General features: G+C 39.0%; 1 protein-coding gene across 1 annotated transcript in view; it reads right to left on the reverse strand.

Annotated features, from left to right (window-relative positions):
* Positions 1–1,677: 1,677 nt before the first annotated feature.
* The window catches only part of DLGAP2 (discs, large (Drosophila) homolog-associated protein 2), a 109,909-nt gene continuing 95,963 nt past the window's right edge, over positions 1,678–15,623 (reverse strand). The window contains exons 9-11 of the mRNA XM_009333207.1: positions 8,804–8,895; positions 4,236–4,388; positions 1,678–1,896 (exon numbers count right to left, since the gene is read on the reverse strand). Of these exons, the coding sequence (XP_009331482.1) occupies positions 1,678–1,896; positions 4,236–4,388; positions 8,804–8,895 (464 nt within the window). The remainder of the gene's footprint in view (positions 1,897–4,235; positions 4,389–8,803; positions 8,896–15,623) is intronic.

Genomic DNA, 15,623 nt, shown 5'->3' on the forward strand with positions numbered 1-15,623 from the left:
TAACCTACGATACTTCATGTTTTCAGTCATCCGTCAGGCTGCAGGGTGCGTGGGATTCATATTTAAAGTGCTCATCAGGTGAAGAACCAAAGTGCTCGAGTATAATTAAATAACTGTTCTGCCTATGGCTAAATACATTGCATTTGTTAAAGCAGGTAAACAGGGGATGTGGTAGTTGGGGCTGTCTGTCTCACTGGGTTCAGACTGTTTTGACCTAAAGTAGTGTTCAGTAGGATTCAAACCTTGGAATCAGGGGCTGAGGGTTACTCATCTTATTGCGTCTTCACCTGAAGACTTCTAAGTGCTGGGTTGCTCGGTTGGCTCTGGAAGGTAGGTGAAGTGGAATAATTCTGTCGTAATTTGTTTTAAATTAAAGCCTCTTGACTGTGGTAGTTACCAACTCTCTTCGGACAATGTGAGGCTTGAAAATATATTATTTTCCTTACATTCCATGGCTGGAAATCACTTATCTCGAGTCATGGGTTTTTTTATGTCTGAAGCAAGCAAGAAGCTTATTCTTGCCATAAATGATACTGCATAGAAAAATAGTTCTAAAAAAAATACAACTGTAAACCACAGTTCACCTTTACCTTAACATAACCATTTAAACTTAGATATACTTACCACTCACATTCATATTTCTTAAACTGTTTACAACATCACAACTGGCATTTTAAACAAGCAAGATTTTTTTTTTCTCAAGGATACCCTGGAAACTCAATTGATATAACATTTTGAGAGTTTGAAATATTACATGTAGCACAGCTCTTGAAATGAAAGAGAGAAGGTTTAGAAAATAAATGTTAACACGTAAAAGAACTGTTAAAAATGCAATGAGTGTTCCAAAGGAGCGAGTATAACTTTTTCTTTACACATCTTGCTACAGAAGATCTAACTTTTTAAGGCTTCCGTTTTCCTTTCACCCATCACTCAAGTCCTCTTGCATTATAATTTTGCTTAGGTTTCAGAGTGTCGTTATACTGCTAACAGCAAACGTTTCTCAGTGGGCATTCCCACCACCACCAGACTTGCATGCTTCTTGGTTTCTGATGAACTTTGGAGTTTTAGTGGCTGGATATCCCTGTTCATCTCCAGAAACTTGACATGACATGAGAGGCCTAATGTTATTTTGCAGTAACAAAGATGAGAAGAGTGGCAGAGCACATGGGTAAATATGTTAGCTGGGTTCTAGGAAAAGAAACTGGAGGTCAGAGAGATAAATGGGTTCTTTCTTTCCTGCTCTTTACATTTGTAGCACCTTCTACTTGGATTAGCTAATGCCTCTAGTGAATGGTGAGATGCACCCATTTATAGTTTGTTATTCTTATCCCTAATTATCACACATTTTATAAAAATATAAATAACAAAAAAGTAAGCTGGGTTCCATCTCAAGAGGTGTTTCTTGTTGTCCTCTGAGAATATATTGGATAAGTCAGGTCTCGACAAGCCCTATCCATTGTAGCTGATTGTAAGTCAGACAATAAATACAAAAAGAAGTCGTTCTTGCGGTGAGCTCAGCAAATTCTGAGGAAATCAAAAGCATTCCACTGTGCTTATGGCACAAAGAACACAACAGCAAGGGCATATTTAGTGGAGAGAATGAGACAAAAATTACCAGGTAAGTGACAAACTGTACAAGCATTTTGTTTAAAAAAGGAACTCTGCAGCATTCTGTCTTTAAAGCCGGGTTTGAGCCTCTGGGATATATATCTCGATGCTGTCTGCACGCTCTGTGGCTGAATTCTGCCGGAAAGAGGCTGCTCTCTTAGCAGCCATTAGCCGTCTTCTAGCTTCTTGTCGCTGTCTGTCAGGTAGGTCCAGAGATTTTTCTCTCGTGATAGGGAATTTTCCTTTTGGGGGCTTCTTTGGTACAGGAGGAGGAACCTTTCTTTCTTCCTGCAATAGGGCATTAAAACTGAGGGTGAACTGCGTGCGGAAGGTACCGTCAGCAGAGCATGCAAATCGAAGACATGAAATGCAAAATACTGGTTACATACATCAAGCATGCTCAATTTGTGCTCTCCAATCAGCTGACTAATGGATTACATGAATAGCTATCCACACTAGGGGCACTGACAATACCCTGTTGTTTCAGCAACCATTAAAAATTCTGCAGTCCTGTGACTTAAAAAAGATTACACGTCCTTCTACTGTCTTTGCAGGTATCCTGCACATGCAATCTGCGTACCTCGCTTTCATATGAATTTGTTTAATTTTAGCTGACACATCGTTACATTCATTATAGACAGAAACACACACTGGCTCTCCAATAAGAATTCAGCGCATCTGTGTGGTCTGATCAAGTGAAAAGACTGTCTAAGATTAGCAGGACAGGATTTTTAATTAAATTAATCATAGTGAGTTTAGCCTCAGCTGGATATGAGATAGCAGCTGTGTATACATGTCTATTAGTTTAGACTCCTCTATGAATTGCTAAATGGAAACAAACATGCAAGCACCAACCAGAGAGAGAACATAGGGCTAATTGTTCTGCTTGCCAGCCTGGACCATTTTAAAGAAAATTATATTGAAGAATTATCAAATTATAAAGTGAGAGTCAGTAGATTTTGGTACCAAAGTAGTTGTAAATTGCTCTGCAAGTTTTAAATCAAGAATTGTTTTGAAGTATGAAATTGATATTTTGCTCCATTTAGAGACTGTGAAATATCATATAAGGGCCTGAAGAAGATATTTTAGAATCACAGAATCATACAATAGTTTAGGTTGGAAGGGACCTCTGGAGGTGATCTGATACAACCTCCATGCAAAGCCCACTTGAAATTAGATGCAACTTTGAAGCAGATTTTTCAACATCATAGTTAATACTGAACTGAATAGCCCCAAAGACGGAGATTCCACAACTTCATACGTATAGCATGGTTATTATGATCAATCTTTCTGCTATATCACTCTTAAAGTAATAGTAATAGTCCAGAGTGTGGGCTGTTCCTTATGGAGAACACAGTTAATTTGATGCACAGCAGGATTCAAATAATACAAAAATTGAACTGATGCTCCTATGGTTTACAGACTCTTCGTTGTTTGGTCTTTTTTTTAAAACTAATTCTGAGTCTACTACCAAAATGCATTAGCCAAGACTAAGTAACTAAGGTTATTTAAGAACATAGTTCTACATTCTCAACTCAACAGGAACAGTGCAGCAGCCTAAGATGCTATTCCCCATGACAGCCAGCTCTTCCAGTCTTTATTTTCTCTATTTCCTGTTTTCAGCCAGGAACATAAGGGCTCCATTCCTGTTGTCCCATCTTTTTTTTTTTTTTTTTCCACTTTTAGTTATTTCCCTCTTAGGAACATCACTGTTGCTATCACTATAATAATTTCTTACTTCCAGTTGCCACTAGTAAGCAAGAGTTGCAAACTCACCATCCACCAACCAGTTGGCTGAAAATTAAAATCCAAGAGGAGCATGAAGAAATGAAAGAGTTGTCAAAATGCCTCCTAATTCCTCTCAAACCAAACAAGTATTCACCTGAGGCCAACAGTACTGACTCAAACCAAATGCTGTCTTCATCTGACTGATACAATAATCAGCAAGGATAGTGGGATAATCAAGGTGAGGGATGGAGCTCTAGAAAGGGGAAAGGCAGTTTCAGAATTACATTGCTTTTGTGGGCAATTTGCCACATTTAGTTTGTAAGCATCGTGGCTGGGGTGTCTCACAGGCGGTGGAGTTGCAGGGTAGAGGTGCAGGCGTTTTGCCAGAAGTACTCTTTGTCCCCCAAACTTTCATGGGCCGAGCTCTAGTATGTATATACGCTATGTTTTGCCACATGCTTTTATCTCACTCCTGTTCTAGTATCAGTTGTGTCGTGCAGGCAGGATTAAACATTGTAGTGCTCAGGTTTGAGCTGCCCCACGTGTAGCAGAGTGCTGAGTTTACCTTGATTGAATTCTCAGGCTATTGTCTTCAGTCTGAATTAATCAGAACGTATCTCAGTTCTAGCCTTTAGAATGTGAATCCAAATAATTTGAACAAAAGTGTTATGGAGTGGACTAACTTAGCAAAATTCATTTTATTTGTTATAAAATCTAGCTCAACATTGTTAAAAAGAAAAAAATCCTCACGTGATGAAGGTTTCCGTGTATAAATTGGGCCATGCCAATTAGATATTTTCTAGGGTTAGAAACCTGTTGTGTTTTACTATTGTATTTAACACAAGGAGACTGCAGGACTGCAAATGGGGAGTAAATCGTGTTGTCCATGGTCTACTTACCTTCCTTTCAGGTGATTCTATTATTTTCCATTCATTGAGTTTCAACTGGTGCAGTTCATCAAACTTCATGCTGACGTCTTCAATTGAGAGCTGCAATAAGTCCCAGAAACCTGCTAGGTCCTGGGAAGTTGGTCTTGGCATGGCACTCGGGTCCTGTCATACACAAAGGAGAGAATACAGATAGACCAGGAGGCTTTAAACAACATGCTTTGAGGCAGGAAAGGTGTCATGCCAGATGACATTGCTAGAGTGCTGCTCAGTGCTAAGGCTACAAGTGCTTTACAGCTGGGAGCTGTGACTGGAAAGTTGTGCCTCCTACACAATCCAAACATGAATGAGTTGGATGTCATACGGGAGCCTTCCTGAATCCGTGCGGCACGGGAAGTTCCTTAGCACCATATGCTGTGCTGACCTGCATTTCTAAAAAGGAACAAGCTGACAGCCTCTGCCTGCTGATTATTAAAGGGAAAGGGGTTCATACCCTAGCCAGCCTGAAGTCTTTCTGGTTAAACATTACATTCATGATAGCTGATTAGAAGACAAAACAACACCACGAAGAAGTCAGCTTATGCTGAATTAAATGTTTACATTGTCTTGCGTTTTCAAATGTATGCGTAAGGTATAAAATTTTGATGGGGATGCTAGGATTTTGTTCTCCAGGGAGTCGAATCAGCCCCAAGTACTGCAATTAAGTGGTGCTATGTGCACAGCACTTAATGGAGCAAACATTAGTGGCAACTATTTGCAAGGTGACCCTTCATTTGACTATCAACCTGATGTCTGTGCTAGATAAAAACTACATAAAAAGGTAGTATACAGACTCTTAACCAATGTTCTATGAGCATTGGTACTAGTTCAATAAGACAGGCTTGCCACTTCCATGAAATAGAGTTTAATTAATAAACACCTCTGTGAAGATGGTGGAGAAATGTCTCTTCCCTTCCAGGGCATGAGGAAGCGGTTAAGATGGTCTACACAACGGAGCTTGGAGAGAGGGAGTTGAAACCAGACCAAAGGGACTCTGGATCTCCCCCTTCCTGGGCAAAAGCTGTAATGACTAGTTTACTATGTTAGAAACGCTGGTGTTATTGCTGAAGCAAGGCTCTGTGCTCCATCTTTTACAAATCTAGTGGACAAAGGCATTTTATGTATTGAACACAACCCCACATAGTTGCCTAAAAACTGGGAGATAAGTCAGCATTTCTATTGAATTCCTCCCTTGAATTGCACATTTCTAGGGGTCTTACACCAGGAATTGCTACTCAGACTTGGGTTTGCAGATGCCACTGTGGGACCTGAGTGCCTGGAGCTGGGCATGACAACATGCAGTGTCACTCCTTTCTAAACCCCTTTGGGACTCCCGGCCAAGAACCAGCCTAAAAGCCTATCCACCTCAAAGTCTTCTTGACTAGAAGGAAGTTGCCTTTTCATAGGGAGCTTCAGGAACTTAACAGAACTGGCCATGTAGATTATAACAGACTTTGGGGAAACATGATACAACTGCACATTAGTGTTCATTGAAAACAACTTAATTGGGTAGATCCCAATTTACTCCAAAACAATTTAAAATTTATGTCAGTGGTATTAGTTACTCTACAGAGGGCAATATCTCAGGCTTCAGGAACCAACTTCCTGTGTGAAATTTGTCAGGACAGTCCCACAGCAATGTATCTTATATCGCAATCTGTTCTCTCCAGCCTGGTCTCCTCAGTCCCTCTCCCCAGTTTCCTCTAAATAACCATAAAATGATGCCACTCATTGAAATGCCATTGCCTTCTGAATCAGGCTAATTGCTCTTCTGTACCTTTGTGCGCCCCACTGCTCATCGTGTTTGAGAAGATTGCAGCCTCCAGCGCAGCTGCTTGCAGAGGAGTGTGCGGTGCATTGACTGGACACAAGAGGGCTGCCTCCTGCTGTTATCGCTTATGGATCCGTGGATAAATGCTGGCACAAATGATTACTATTACAGCTAACTAAGTTTTGAAAAGATTGGCTTAAACCTGTTTCTTCTCAGAAGCTGTTCATTTATTTGTATCTTATTTGGAATTCAGCTTTGCAGCCCTTCTTCTGAAGGAAGCCTAAAGCAAGCAAAAAGTACCTAGCCAGTGCTCGAGCCTCTCTGTTTTTGCCTGCAACCATGACATATTAAGTGATGATCTCACGAGCTGAGCAGGATCTATGTCAACTAGAGGGTATGGAGGAGGACACTTCAAAGAAAAAACTGGGTGTTACAAGAGATAATGTGAATAATACAGAAGGGAGTAGTTATTAATCAGTGATTTTTTTTTCTAGCAGTTAGTGGGAACAGTACACTGTAGGAGATAGCCAGCCAGATTCTTAAAAAAAACTTCATTGAAGCTTGCATTTCTATGAATTTACCCTAAGTGAGAGTCTTTAGTAAGAGATCTTAACCCAGACCATAATCAAATGTGTCCCTTGAAGTTCCTGTGACCCTTTAGAAAAGTCCATAGGCGATGGGTGAGTTTCCTGGTTAAATTTTAGTTTGAGGAAGTATATTCCTCTTCCTAAACCCTTGCTGCATTTTGAATTGGCAGAAGTAAAGGCTGTTGTTCTTTGTCCTACATTTATGCTTATTGTTGTTGAACACTGGTAGAGAAACTGCTGTGTGATAGCCCTGTAAGCGCTAGATGTTTTCAAGTGGGGGAATGCACTAACTGGCTGCTATCTGGCAGCGTTCCCTTGGGGCACCGAGATGCTGCCTTAGAAGCATATGGAAAGCCTGCTGTGGATACACACTAAGTGACTATTTGACAACAAACTCTGTCGTTAGGCATAGGAAGAAAAGCCTCAAAACATGAATGAGCTAAAAGTCCAGTTCTGCAGTTGCTGATTTCTGCAGCGCCCACTGCTGATTTAATGAAGCTGAAGAATATTCAGAGCCTAAACCTTCAGAGTGGGATAAAGCTGCTGTTACGGAGTTCAAAGGTTTATTACCCAAATAAGAAGGAAAGAGATAAAATCTTGCCATTTTTTTGGTCATGTTGTCTGCAAGCTGTAGATTTCTCCTTGTGCTCATATTGCTTTTGCAGTAATGAATTGTTTGCACTTCCAAACAGCTGACGGCTGTGCTGAGCAGGAGCTGCCCTTGTTATTACAGTAATGCTCTCGAGCAAAAGTGCTGGACCCACTTGAAGATAAATGAAGTGGAGTGGAGGTTAGGCTCTCCAAATCTTAGTTTGCATAGCTTAATCAATCAGGTAATGGAGGGCACTTTGAAATTTGCAGTGAGAAACTTTTAGACATTGATGAAGATTTCCTTCTTTCGCTATGAAACAAATTACTAGATGGGGAGCACACATGATATATTTGATATTACAAATGTGGTCATCTCCTGCTTGCCTGAGTTTGCATATTTCCTCTGTCATTCTGTAACAGCTATTAAAATTCCTGTTTTGACAGAGTCTTTGAAGTAGATAATTGGATCCTTTCCTAATGAGGACCATATATCTTACCATTTTCTATCAGAAGATAGGACATTTTTGGCATGACTTTCTCAGTAATATTTGATTGCAGTTTCAGGAATTCTGGATGTTTAACTTTATGGATCGAAAGTAGCAAGTAGGTCTCTGCAGAATGAATGTTTTGCCTTAAAAAGTTATGTGGCAAATACTAACAAGTAAAGAAATGTATCTAACCAGACATATAGGTCATGTCTGCTGTCATGCACGCAGCAGAATTCAGCACTTTTAATATATGAGGTGTAAGGGCAGACAAAAGGTGAAAGTTACACTTGATTTTCAAGTGAGCCGAAGAAAGTAGGTGCTCTACCACCAGCCATAGCTAGAAGAATTACGTTCTTCTATTGATTAGTATCATCCTGCCACAACGTTTATATCACTGATCGCTGCTGTCATATTAATGAAGATAACATTTAGAATTGAATTAGTCTCTAATGAACTTCCTGAACAATAGCAGTAACTCTCACAAGTGATATACTGCATCTGTTCCTTTAGCCCTAGGACATCTTATATATAATTGGCAATGCAAATTATGAAACCCAATTTTATGAACATTATGTATATTCCCATTTCCAAGATCAGTCCTATTTTCAGGTAGGTAGAAAGCTGGATCATGTATTCTCTGCTATTCTGCTATTTTACTATTCTTCACTTACTGTAATGTGAAAAATTTCTCCTTTCTTACCAGAAATATAGTTACTATTTTAGGGTATTATAAAAATAAGCCATAATATTATGTCTCAAAAATCTTGCATTTGTTTCCTTCTCACTTTTTTTTCTTTAATAAAGATAGCAAAAAAAGAAAAGACAAAATGCAGGTAGACTGAAATTACTGAAATTACATGTTTTCTTTGACAAAAAAATGTTCTAACACCATGCTTAAGGATTAAGTTAAAAAAAAGAAAAAGAAAAGAGCAGTAAGATGAAATGTGAGACATGAAAATGACATTTCAGAATGCTGCTGTTTGGGTATGCTACATTTGGTTTTGTTGTGGCCTTTGAAGTAAAAATACTAAATTCTAAAAATTAAAGTTATGTTTTGTATGAATAGCCCTAACTCTTCAAGAATGACCAGACATGATGACTTACCAGATTTTGCTGACAAAGCCAATAAAATTGCTGGAATTTCTGAGACATGAGGAGCTGAGCGCTTCCAACAGCACTTCGGATCTTACCTAGGACTAAGCATACAGACAGGTTATTACCAATAGATGTCTTTTGGCAGTAAATGCAAAATCCAGTTCAAAAAATATGTTGCTGAAATTACTGTTTATTTTATACAGGAAGTAAATATTTGGTTTTGCTGTTTGTGATTATATATATAAAATATTTTTGAAAAAGATGAAGATATAGGAAAGCTCTGTGGCACCTTACCCTTTGGCAATAACAAATGATATATTAATAACTCAGAACAGCTAAGACTGTATTTGCTTAAGGAAGTAGAAAAACCCAAGGGATTATAGACTGCTTCCTGAAGTGGGCATACATACATATGTTTTTGAGAACAATCTTAAATTTCAAAGTAAGTGACAACCCCCCCTACACATTTACATTTGCTCATGTAAATTGAAAACTGTTGAAATAGTCTTGCCTCAGGAACCAGTTAGATGCCTGTTCCCTCTATTGTCAAAGAGAGCTTTACATGTACCTTAGATAATATCTTCTGGTTCTGCAATCACTAATGACTTCACTCAGTTGTGTGGATGATCCCTTTATGCTGTCTGTTCTGGGGATAAGGTTAATACATTAAACTACAACATAAGATACTCCTACCATAAGGATGAGATCCTCAGAGGAATCATGTCTCTGAGACATGTCTTGGTACCCCCCATTAGGAGCTACAGGTTGTCTACCCAGGGAAATACACAAAGACCTACGCACGTGAGCCTCAGACAAAGTGGGACACAAGCGGGTGCTCCAAGACTTTGATCAATCACAATCAGCCCCCATGGTTCGTTGGGCTTTCCCCACTGTCAGTGTACTTGCCATTTAGTGTGCATAAGCACTGGGGGAAGAGACCAAATTCATTTTATTTGACTTCGCTTCCAAGAGTCATGTGTCTGAATCGAAATTTCTGGATGCTCTATAATCAGTAATCTGAGCTCATCAGCTCGGCCATGTTAGGCAGTTATTTTTAGATGAGCTGAATCTCTTCCTGGAGATGCCTGTTTCTTTCTATTGACTGGAGTGCCTAAGGGGACTGGCTTATCCCTAGAAAACTAACTCCTCCTGGACTCCCACATTTGCTGGGATAAATACCATACTTGGTAGGTAGCAATATACTTTCCTACACCTCCTTCCTACACATCCTTTCCTGCACTTCCTTTCCTCCACACCCATCTCCATGTTGAAAAAGCACCACTTCAAAAAGCATTATAAGCTGGGGTTTTAATGGAAGATTGATTTTATCTGGAGAATTTCCAGATCTTTAAATAATGTTTAGGGTAAAGATAGAGAGAGGTAGAGGTAGGGGTGAGACAGGCATTACTCTGACATCTTTTAATTCAATTTGAGGAAACCAAATTGGTAATTCAAACAGGATGCAGAGGGTGGAATGAAGCTACAATAGTACAGCAGAACTGATCTGCAGCCTGTGCTATAGAAAACATTAAACTCTGGCAGGGCTTAACATTTTGTTGTTATTTAGAATAGGTAGAGGAGGGGACTGAGTGCCATGTGAAAACAGTATTTTGGTAGTAGGTATTACATTTTAATTCTGCTTTCTCTAGACCAGTGAAACATCTGCTTGACCACAAGTAGCAGCAAGAGATAATTTGGAAGTTTTAGGCTCCAGTTCTGTGGAAACATACAAACTCTGTAACTTTATACGCATGTGTTAATTTGTAGAGCTGTGGTTCTCAAACTCTATTCCATTTTCTGTTAGACAAACAGTACAGCTGTGCCACAACACTAAATTAAACAGCAATATGCATAATTCATCAGTCCCATGTGGCATCCATTTGTGAAAGGGTTAAGTGGTTCAGGGCTGCATGAATAATTCACTGGGGTTTTGTTTTTGTTTTGTTGTCCAAATGAAATAAAGCATTTTAATTGGCTTGGGGTGTTTGATCACCAAGCCCCTCACTTTCCTCTACGGAGTTACTGGCACATGGAAAGCAATGTTTTGGGTGTTAAAACCTGAACAAACATACAAAAACCTAAATAAAAAAGAAATGTTTCATTTGATCTGAAACAAATTGCTTTGATTTTGTTTTCAGCATTTTTAGTAAAGGCAAAGACTTAAGTGACAACCAGCCTTGTATCCTCCTTTTCCCTCAGTGCTGGAGCTGTCCTTAGCTCACACAGAGTTGTCCTTAGGTCAGGACATAAGACAAACTCCTGGTGTGGGGTCAGAGGAGTCCCTTCTTTGCCAGGATGGGGAACTGTGCTGTAGCAGGTCCCTGACATTGCCTGTTCCACGCTATGTTCAACTATTCGCTGGGCAGAAAGAGATTGAAGATGATTCTGTAGGCTGATGGTTGTAGTGCTTGTCTCGTAGTGAGTAAAGTTCAGTTTTAGCTTCCTCTGCTGAATTTTGTAGTTCATAGCTCAAATGAACTATAATGTAGCCTGAGTAAGGGACATTAGTTTCGCCCTACTGCAGAAATGTAGATCTTGACAGAATCTATATTTTCAGTGACTCTCACAGTTACCCCAACCCCCATAATTAAATAAACATTTGTTTTATCTTCATTATCCTGAAAGATCATGTCACAAGCATTGGTGATTTAAAGCCCAGTCAAACCAGACGAGACTTAGGCACTGGCAATGCAGCATCTTGGTGTGATACACATCTGTTGGGGATGTAAGACAGTGGTTCTGGGCTACTTACATGTGTCACTGAGTCACAGTGGCGAATACACATGTATCATCACAGCCCTACCATTTACTAAAGATCTAACTCTATTTCCATTTCAATAAGTAAATCAGACATAATAAAACATAGAAGTTAGAATCTCTCATATTCATGCTACTCTGCTTTGCTGTAATTAAATTAAAGTATTAAAACACTTTAATTCATAATCTTTAGTGCAATATTAATAGACAGCCAAAGCCTTGTTATTAATTTCATGCATTGGGGAATTATTCTGATGAGTGTAGATTGATTATCTCCATGAAAGAATGATGAATGTTAGAGACTGGAAAGATTGAGATGTTTGGTGATGCCTAAGAGATTTTGCCTGTAAATAAATGATGATAAAATCTATCAACATACATAAATATATATAATTTTCATATAATCCATATACCTCCCTCCATTAAGATAATGTTATATTTACTTGAACATCAAGAAAGAGTCACACAACCTTAATTCTTCTCCCTGAAGCGCATGAAGCACTTCATTTTTGTTGTGTGGTCCAGTGTGGCTTCTACTCTAAAGACATACAAAACCCTGAACATGACTTCAGTAGAAGCAGACTCAGGATTTATACCCTGGGTAGAGATTGTGTAAGTTGCCTGTATACAACATGCACAATTAACACAATGGTGTCTTTTCCCCTGCAATAAGCATATGACAAAATTGCAAGTAATATATGTGTTGTATTGCTTGAGAAATGCTACAAAATCTTGTAATTGAAAATGGTTTTATATCACAAAGGTAGAGGGGGAAAAGTTAGATCTATATTGATGGAACCAAGATTATAGTCTGATGCTGTAACTCTATTTTTGACAGGTTAAAAGCTTTGCTCAATTGTGTCACTGCTGCACCAGCAATGAGAAACTACTAACAATGAATCTGCTTCTGGCATTCATTACTGTTTATTTAAATTACGTGTTTTAATTTAAATTTTCATTCCATTTGATTGTTCCATTTTTTTTCTATACTCGTAAATAAATTGCTCCACGCACAATCGAGAAAATATGCCCAGAAAAAATATTCAAACTGGCATTTAGTTCATCCTCCTAACTCAAAGCAGGGCAAACTATTTGTCTAATCTCTAAACCTAAATTAGTAATCTTCAGAAATATATGTCTTTTTCACTATCAACACAGCAGGTAGGCGTAATAATAAATGTATAATGTTCAGAGTGAGATGACATTTTAGGAGAGCACAGCTACCAGTTGGCAGTGCTCTGGAGGATAGGTAGGGCAACGGGATCCTCGTGCACCAACTGGGACTCGGTGCAAATTCACTTTTTACCTAAATGGAGCTGAGTTCAAAGAGGAGAAAATTTGAATAGAACAATACAAATGCTAGGAGAAATTCTTGGATTCCACACTATGGGACTGTCTTTTATTAACTTTAAAGGCTGTTTCAGGGCAATTAAGACATTCTGTAGTCATTCACAACACTCCAAATGTAAATTTCAATAGTTCCTGAAGGATAAGTCTGTGAAAAGCATTAGGAAATTATGTCAGTAATTTGTCTTTGGTTAAAGGATAACCCATATTTGGTCAAACACCTGTGAAAGCTTTTATGGATTATTAATGAATCTACTAAAATAAATTGTTTGTGAGGGTTTTGGTTTTTTGTTTTGGTTTTTTTTTTTTCAAAGTATGGGAGATGTAACTCTATGTTTTCCGTGTTACTAAAGCCCTTGCAGTACTGTGGAAATATTAGCCAGAGGATTAGCAAGGAAAAATCCAGCATCCATGGAATGAAGGGGTAAGGGGAGAGAAGGGCTCACTCTCTCTAATGCCTTTTTTACACTAGAGATCACCTTACTATGTAGCTATGCCAGCAGAGCTCCTGACCATGATGCAGAAGATACCAGCAAAACAACCTTTCTGCTGGCATAGTTTATACCATAGTTAATTTTTTTTGCACCAATATCTTAGGATTTTTATATGAGAGTAAACTCTGTGTGGCTGTTCTCCACTTGACTTGTGTACTGAAATATTTCGGTGGCCAAGCATGTGGCATTCAGAAGCCCAGGATGTCTTCTGCTTCTCTCTGCCAGACCTTGCCTACAAGCTGTGGGCAAGGACTGTGGCTCCCCGCCAGGCTTGCCTGCTCTCCCCCTCCCTGCGCCAGTCTCCCAGCTCCCATCACAGAGTCTGCAGGCGGCAGAGTCCTGGCCCTCTTGGTCTTCAATAGCTTTGTGACAACTGAGAGTGTTTTTCTTGTCATCACCTACACACCAGTAATAGCCAAACACAATTTTCAGGGTGTAAAACTGAAACTCCAGTCAGTACCCTTGAGAAACACATATCTTTGCTTGAAGGCACCCTCCTAGTGCAAATGATCAGATGACTTACCCTGGGAACAGTTACAGCCACATGTATATTTTATATATCTCTCTCTCTACATATATGTTATAATAAACACTGAGAACACAAATAACTGCCCCCACAAACAACATATGAACTTTGCAGAGACTCCAAAATACAATTCATGGCAACTGACCAAATAAACACATTCTGTGAAAAGAAAGAGAGAGAGGTTATTTTTGCTGCAATGATTATCTTCTCCTTTTCTAAGACCTGATGAGTGAAGTTCTTAAAACAACATTATGGGAGAAAAGCTACAGTGAAAGAAAAAATCAATACAGCAATCAGACAGCTTTCTGTGATCTCAGAGCTATTGTGCTAACACGGAAAATGAATTTTTTTTTTTCTAAAATGCAGTTCTATTTTAACTCTTCCTGTGATTAAAACAAAACAGAAATGGTATCATAAAGACAGCCTTCTCCTATGAGATGCAAAGCTATATTTGGTCTTCAGGTACAATTAATATACCCAGGCCAAAAATAAATGATTCAGCATTAACTATGACAGCCTGAATGTGCAAACTTTGCTGTGAAGTGTTTTGGGAATAGTAGCTCCTGCTGGAAGATGGAAAAACAGATTTAGTTGCTTCTGGCTCCCCCATTTGCATGTATTTTCTCCAGGGAACTGCCAAATGCTTAAATGTCAAGATACATTTCATACTGGGATATCATTAGACTTTAGGTCTTGTGGATACATACCTTTCAACCTCCATAGCTCAAACTGGGGATGCAAAATGTGTCAAAGACTCAACAAGAAAAAAATTATTCACACTGAAATTTTAAAATGCCGTGAAGCTCATTCTCTCGGTGAAAATAATTCTTTGAAAACTTCCTTTTACTTGATGTAAGCTATATTAGGTGAAGGGATGCCATTTCAAAGATAATGTAATTTGGAAATTATTTGAGGAAGATCTCTTGAAATGAGTCACATAAAATGGAAAATCGGAAGACTGGGTGTCACTTTTGACAATCAGCTGAAGACAAACATCTGACTTTGCATACGCTATATAGACATATAATAATTTCTCTAACCTATTAGGGAGGTCAAAATGTTCCCTCAAACACAAGTAATTAACCCATTTTGGTTAGTTTAAAAAGGGGATTTCAAGGGTTCATTTCAGTTGTGTTTTAGTAACTCTGTATCTAATACAAGAAATTGCTCTTTCTTTTTCTCTTACAGAGTCGAGTCACTCTGCAAATGGGGAAACACAAAATCCTGATATTCCATTTTGTTTTCTGACTGAAATGTTCTAGGTTAAAAGGGTGTCACTAACTCCAAATATTAATAAAAATTACTGAAGCCCAATTTGTCTTCATGTCCTCTGTACAATTTACTGAAAACCATCTTCCTAATTGCCGTTTCCCCGTGCAGCAAGGTGTTTCAGAGTATTTCTGGAGTGCAAGAGCATAGCTTCACATGGTGGGAGGGAGGGTGGTTCTCCACCTGGGAATGTGTAGTCAGCTAAAATCAGCTTCTCCAATTTTTCGTAACGTAGTACACAGGCAGCTTCATATCCCAGAGAATAACACCACTAAGTCCCTATCTGTGTCTCCGAGTGGGGAAGGAGTACTGACGTGAGAGTATTTCCACTGCTCATTTCCTGTGGTTGCAGATTTGATTAGGGCTGTGCGTGAGAAAGAACTTGCAGAGAGAAGAGGTAGGAAAAGTCCACCCTTTGCCTGCAGACTTCTCACAG

Source organism: Pygoscelis adeliae, unplaced genomic scaffold (genome assembly GCF_000699105.1).
Source record: "Pygoscelis adeliae isolate BGI_AS28 unplaced genomic scaffold, ASM69910v1 Scaffold57, whole genome shotgun sequence".
NCBI classification, from domain to species: domain Eukaryota; kingdom Metazoa; phylum Chordata; class Aves; order Sphenisciformes; family Spheniscidae; genus Pygoscelis; species Pygoscelis adeliae.